The sequence below is a fragment of the Arachis ipaensis genome, chromosome B06, assembly GCF_000816755.2.
Source record: "Arachis ipaensis cultivar K30076 chromosome B06, Araip1.1, whole genome shotgun sequence".
Classification (NCBI taxonomy): domain Eukaryota; kingdom Viridiplantae; phylum Streptophyta; class Magnoliopsida; order Fabales; family Fabaceae; genus Arachis; species Arachis ipaensis.
In genome coordinates, this window is record NC_029790.2 from 114,564,016 (window position 1) to 114,571,175 (window position 7,160).

At 28.5% G+C, this 7,160-nt stretch overlaps 1 protein-coding gene across 1 annotated transcript; it reads left to right on the plus strand.

Annotated features, from left to right (window-relative positions):
* Positions 4,082–6,065, plus strand: LOC107647332 (zinc finger MYM-type protein 1-like). Its single transcript, XM_016351413.1, has 4 exons — positions 4,082–4,103; positions 4,283–4,673; positions 4,775–4,967; positions 5,049–6,065. The coding sequence occupies exons 1-4, from the start codon at positions 4,082–4,084 to the stop codon at positions 6,063–6,065; spliced, it is 1,623 nt and encodes a 540-aa protein (XP_016206899.1).

The following is a 7,160-nucleotide window of genomic DNA, read 5'->3' on the forward strand; positions in this document are numbered from 1 at the left end:
TTCCTTTTATTAAACCTTTAAATTTCTACTTTTTGTGATTTGACCCCAAAAATATAATCAAATTTACTTTTTAATTTCATAAATTAATTACTTCTCAAACTGAATCTTCTTCCGCCTTTCAATTTCATACTTTTCTTCATGTAATTGCAGTAGAAACATATACATAACACTATCATTATTTTTCTTTTAACCATATATCAAAACAAAAAACAAAAAAAGAAAAAGAAAAATCAATCCAAACAAAGGGCCTCTTCTTTTATTCATTGAATCATTGTTTTATTTCAATAATCTTTTTTTTTTTTAAAAGAAAAGAAAAGAGGAAAGAACAAAACAGGGAGGGGTAAAGCTGTTGATCATCAGTGAAGTTGATGTTGTCCCTTTTGCTTCTGCCTTCGAATCGCAGCCTGCGTCACTGTTCACTCCCTTCGCCCATGTTGCTGTCGTCACCGCGATGATCCTTCACGCTGCCCTTCTCCCCCATCCTTGTTGGTAGTAGGAGATGAATAATTTAATTGTTCAAAAGAGAAGACCAGTTGATTGATTGCAAAAATCATCATTTGATTTCAGAAAGGAATAGGAATTAATTTATAAAGAGAGAAAGTAAATTTAATTATCTGTTGGAGTTAAATCACAAAAGAATATTAAAATTAATTATTAATAAAAAATTAGACTTTTTCATATAAAAATAATAATTAAAAAACTTATTATTTAATTTTTTTATCTGCAGATATCTTGATCTTCTTAGTCGAAAACTTTTGTCAACTTACGACTTTTTTGTAAAAGTAGTTTGATTTTATAAATTTTTTGTGTCATGCATAATTTATACTGTTAGAACAAAGTGAACTATAATTTAAAAAAAAATTATTCTCGTAATGTTATTATTGATAAAAATACTAGTTCTAATATAATACACAAATGCACTAATACTAACTTAATACATGAATGATGCACAAATGAATTAATGCTAACTTGATGCATAAATGAAATGATGCTAACTAATGCCACTAGTATGATAAAAACTGAACTAATGCAATTTAACAAATTCTAATATAATACACAAATGCACTAAATTTGAACTAATGCAATTTAAGAAAAAAAAAAGTAGAAACAGAACAAGTCCAATTTCTGTAATTTTAATACAAATAATTTAAATTGCAGAATACAACAAGTTAACTAGATTTCAAAATACAAGCATAATTTTATAAACAAAATTCTCATAATAGAAGCATAATGAAAAAAAAATTCTCAAGGACCTATTTGTCCTTCGAACTTTATTTGTAACATGACGTCAAGGACTTATTTGTCCTTCAAACTTTATTCCCCTTCCAGCGTGGCACCGTAACGGACACCTGGACATCGTTTTAGCCACGTCAGCCAATTCCGTTTGGTGTATGAGAGGCAAATAGACGGAAGGACTAAATTGTCCTCCGTTTGTTAAAGTCAAGGACTTTTTTGTATTTAAATTTTGTCAGAGATGTATTTGTCAAAAATTTAAAAAGTCAGGGACTTATCTATCTTTTTCCCAAAAAAAAATTGAAGAGAAGTATTATAAAAAGATTTTAATTATATTTTTTTAACACATGAAACAAGATATGACTTAACGAGTAACGTTATTAACATCTATGTCACTTTGGTTAGTGACAAGAGAATATTAAATCTGTTTAAAAATTTTTGAGATCAAAATAAATAAATAATACTTTACTCTAATATTAAATATTTTTGAGATTGACGTTATGTATTAAAATTGTCTGTGAAATTTCAATTGCATCAATTACATCTCTGAGATTGAAAAAATTACACCATATTAGTTCCTGACCCGTTTTTCGTTAACGACGCGCTGACATAGACCTCTAGTGACATGTGTCACCTTAGGGTTTGGTCACGTGTAACGATACGATGACGTGTCGGTCAGCGACACATAACATCTTGACATGGATGGTTATGCCACGTGTCACAATATAATTTGTCCACGTGTCATCCACTTTGTTATCGTTACATATGCATCGAATTGGTCTCTTATTTTGCATCAAATGACTCATTTTAATCCCTGAAATTAAATGTCGTGCACTAAATTAGTTCCTTCATCAGTTTTTTCTCTTTTTTTTATAAATTCAAAATTTTTAATATCTTTGAATACACTCATTTTAATTTTATCTTTTAACAAGTTATTTAAATACAAGTGTTTTTATAAAATATTTTTAAAATATTAGTTTTAATTATACAATTTTTTTCTACAATATTTTATTAAAAGAATTATGTGACATATTGATATTGATTTAATAAAGAGTGTAAGTTAAGAGTTTAGATAAATTTATATTGTCGATTATAATAATTCATTTTATCTATAGCTTAGTTAGGTAGTCTTTTCATATATTACACTATTAATTAATACAAATACTTATTGTACACATGACTTGAACAGTACTAAAACAGATACAAATAAATACAAAAAGCAATAATAAAGTTTTGGATTTAGTTAACATGTGCTCTAATGATACAAGTTAAAATTATTAATTAAAAAATTTATTATAAAAAATTGTATAATAAGAAATGTAATTAAAATTAGTGTATAAAAAAATATTAAAAATTTTAAATTTACAAAAAAAAAAAAGAAAAAAAACTGATGAAAGAATTAATTTGATGCATGACATTCAATTTTAAAGACTAAAATGAGTCATTTGATGCAAAATAAGAGACCAATTTAGTGCATATGTAATAATAACATAGTATATGACACGTAGATAAATAACATTGTGACACGTGGCATGATCAAACACGTGGCAAATAGCATTGTGACCGTGACATAACCAGGGACGGATACATGGGGCAAGTGAAAGCTGGTCCCAACTTTTTTAAAAAAAAAATTAGTAGTAAAATTTAGGAAGCCCAACCCAATAAAATATAATAATTTTTAAAATTTTTTTAAATCTTTAATTGGCTAAACAGAAACACTACATTATCTTTCTTCCCTTATTCCTTTTGATGTTTAGTATTCTTTTGAAATTGAAGCCATAGCCCATAGCCACGAGCTCATGCTCTCCACTCAACTGAGTCACAGACCGTTGTCAAGTGTCACAACGGTACAACTATAACAACTATAAGGTACATTTTATTATATATTTTAAATTTTAAATTCTTTAGAGATTATATATCTTAAACAGTTACTATGCACTTTATTATTCTTATTGATATATCTCTGTGTATAGCCAAAATAAACATTTTTGTTTAAAGCTTGCCCGTTGCCACTATTTAATTTAAATTTTATTTAGATTTAGATTCATATTCTATAGAGGATAGAAAATTAACAAAGATATTTTAAGTTTTAACAATTATGAAATCATTTTTAATATTTAAACATCTACTGTTATTTTTAAATAACTTTAACAATGAAATTATTATTTTTATAAACATTGTACGCCTAGTACTAGTAGTTTTTGAGCAAATGCCACTGTGAGCAAATCACTTTGAATTCTATTCCATTGATGCTGTACGTCTAGTAGTTTTTTTAATTCTTTTTTAGTGAAATTAATAGCAATTCAGTGAAAAAATATTGTTAATTTGTTTTTGATGTTTAATTAATAAAAAATATTTAGATTTTATTTATTCATGTGAGTATATACTTATTTGATTTTTTTTTAAGTAAAAAGAAACTAGAACATTTTATGATGAGAAAGCAAAGTAAAATTGATACAATTTTTAAGAGAAAAGTTACTGATAATGTTGGAGTTCAAACAAGTCAACCATCTAATCTTATTTCACAAGAAGTTCAAGTAAATGAACTCTCTAATCTTACTCAAAATACACATCAACATGAAGTCAAAGTTCCAAGATTAGAAAGAGATGTTGATATCTCTTTACTAGAAAGGGATCCAAAAAAGCGACGTCCAATTTGGCAGTATAATGTCAATGAACATGATAAGATTCGTAGAGCATACATAATCGTAGAGCATACATAATAGCTGGGCCATACCAACAACAAATATTAGCTATCCAACTTCTGGTAATAACAATCACCGTCGATATTTTCAATCTTCTTGGTTTAAGAAATTTTCAAGTTGGTTAGAATATTCCCTAGAAAAAGATGTTGCTTGTTGTTTGCCTTGGTACTTGTTTAGTAAACATTATGGTGCTCGCAATGATGAAAAAAATGCATTTTCAGAGTTCGGATTTAGTAATTGGAAGAAAGTAAATAATGGAGTGAATTGTGCATTTGTATGTCACAAGGGTTCTATTCCTAATTCTCCCCATAATTGATGTGTGAAATCTTGTGATGATTTAATAGTTGATTATAAGCATATAGACAAAGTTCTTGATAGGCATAGTAATGAAACTATTGCAAATAACCACTTAAAGTTGAAGACATTTATTGATGCTATTCGATGGCTTGCATTTCAAGCATGTGCATTTAGAGGCGACAATGAAAGTTCTGAATCTTTGAATAGGGAAAATTTTATTGAGTTAATTAAGCTTTTAGTTTTATGTAATCAGAATGTTAATAATGTTGTCCTTAAAAATGCTCCTGAAAATGCTCAATATATATTTTTCGGTGTTCAAAAAGATATATTGCATATCTTTGCTAGAAAAGTGGGTACAACAATTCGAAAAGAAATTGGTGATTCTAAATTTTGTATAATTATTGATGAAGTAAGAGATGAGTCAAAACGAGAACAAATGTCTGTGATTTTGAGATTTGTAGACAAGCACGGTCATATTCAAGAAAGATTTTTTGATCTTATACATATTTCTGATATGTGTTCTTTGACATTGAAAACAGAAATTTCATCAGTTTTTCTCGTCATAAATTTGATGTTCAAAATCTTAGGGGACAAGGGTATGATAGAGCTAGTAATATGCGTGGTGAATGGAATGGATTGCAAGCTCTATTTTTGAAAGATTGCCCTTTTGCTTATTACATTCATTGTCTTGCTCATCGATTACAATTAGCACTTGTTTCTGCAACTAAAGAAGTTTGTTATGTTCATCAATTCTTTTGAAAACTTACCCTAATTGTGAATGTTGTGATTATTTCTCCTAAACGTCATGGTCAGTTAAAGGTTGCTCAAGCAAATAATGTTACAAACTTAATTGCCAATGATCAAATTGTAACAGGTAGTGGACTTAATCAAATTGGTACTTTGCAAAGAGTTGGAGATACTAGATGTGGCTCTCATTTGAATTCTGTATATAGCTTGCTATGCATGTTTGATGCTACTTGTGAAGTTCTTGAAAAAAGCACTGAAGAAAGTAATTTCTCCACTCGTGGTGATGCTAGTGCTGCTTATGATGCTATCACATCCTTTGAATTTATCTTTGTTTTGCATTTGATGAGAAATATTTTGGAAGTTAGTCATGATCTTTGTCAAGCTTTGCAACGAAAAAATCAAGACATATTGAATGCTTTAATTCTGGTTTCTACTACCAAAACTTTAATCCAACGAATGAGAGAATCAAGTTGGGAGACTTTCATAAACGAAGTTATATTATTTTGTGAGAAACATGACGTTGAAGTTCTTGATATGAATGCATTACATATTCCTAGAAGAGGCCGAACTCGCAAAATTATTGACCAAATTTTAGTGGATGAGCATCATTACCGTATTAATTTATTTCTAGCTGTAATTGATACACAGTTGCAAGAGTTTAATAGAAGATTCAATGATAATATGGTGGAATTGCTTACTTTAAATTCAACTTTAGATCCCAGAGATCATTATAAGCTCTTCAATGTCAACAAAGTATGTGAATTAGTAGAACGGCTTTATCCAGGTGACTTCAGTGACCAAGAGAAATTTCACATTAGAATGCAAACTCAACATTATGAATTTGATGTTCCTAATCATGTTGAGTTAACTAACTTGTGCACAATTTCGGAGTTATGTCAAGGATTAACGAAGACAGGAAAGTCTTTAACATATCCTTTGATTGATCGTTTGATTCGCTTGGTATTAACTCTCCCTGTTTCAACTGCTACAACTGAGAGATCTTTTTCAACTATGAATATTGTGAAGAATAGACTCAGAAACAAAATAGCAGATGAATTTCTTGCTAATTGTCTTTTGATTTGAGAAGAAGATTGCTGAAAGATTTGACACCGATTCTATTATCGATAAATTTTATGCTATGAAGAATCGACGTGTACCACTTCATTAGTAAAAAGTGCACATGTTTTTTGTACTTTAAATATATATTCTCTATCGCTATATTTTTGTAATGTATCTTACATTATAATTTATTTACATATTTTTTTAGGCCCATATCATTGGAAATGGATCCTTTCAATTTTTTTTAATAATTGAGGAAGTAAAGTGTGATCTCTAACCATTAATTTTATAAGTGGGACCAAAATTAAATATGAAAGAGAGAACAATAAAGAACTAAAAGATCACACTTTATATTCTCAATTTTTTTTAACAATTGAGAGGATCCATTCTCCATACCATTGACTCCAAAAAAGAAATGGTCTTTACCAATATGAAATGAAATTAGTTACAGTAGTAAGTATGCTGATCTTTTATCAGTAATTTTGGATGAGTTTTGGTTTGGGAACAAAAAAAGTCCTCACTTAGATTATGTTCAATCAGCACCTACTTAGTCCTCGCTAAGATTATATTCAACTATTGAGTTTTGGATTTCAACCTAGTGGAATCAGAATAACCACAATTCTTGGTAATATGATGCAAATGACAATTATGTTCACTACAACAAAAACTAATATTCATTTTCATGACTGTTAGTGTAGAAAAAAAATAATTATTTTAGAAAATAATTCTTACGAAAGCTAAATATCAAAAGAAAATGTTTAATATCCTTTACAATTAATAATTATAAAAAAGAATATACAAAATTATTAGTAATAAACACCATTTTATTAACGTTTATTTATTACCGAGAGTCTATTACTCGAACCTTGAAGTGAGAGTAAAACATTTGTTTCATTTTGTAACTAAATATTTGAGTTCCAGTCCCAATCTCTATTATTTAACAGGAAAAAACCAAAATAGTATGAATCAAACAGCATAACACTGTATTAGTTAGATGTTTTCTAATTTGAGAACATTATTTGCAGCTGGCATTTTCTTTCTCTTTCTCTAATAGCCTATAATTTTTATATATTATATTCAGTACAGTCACTTTAATCCTGGTTAATTAAAACAGTGACC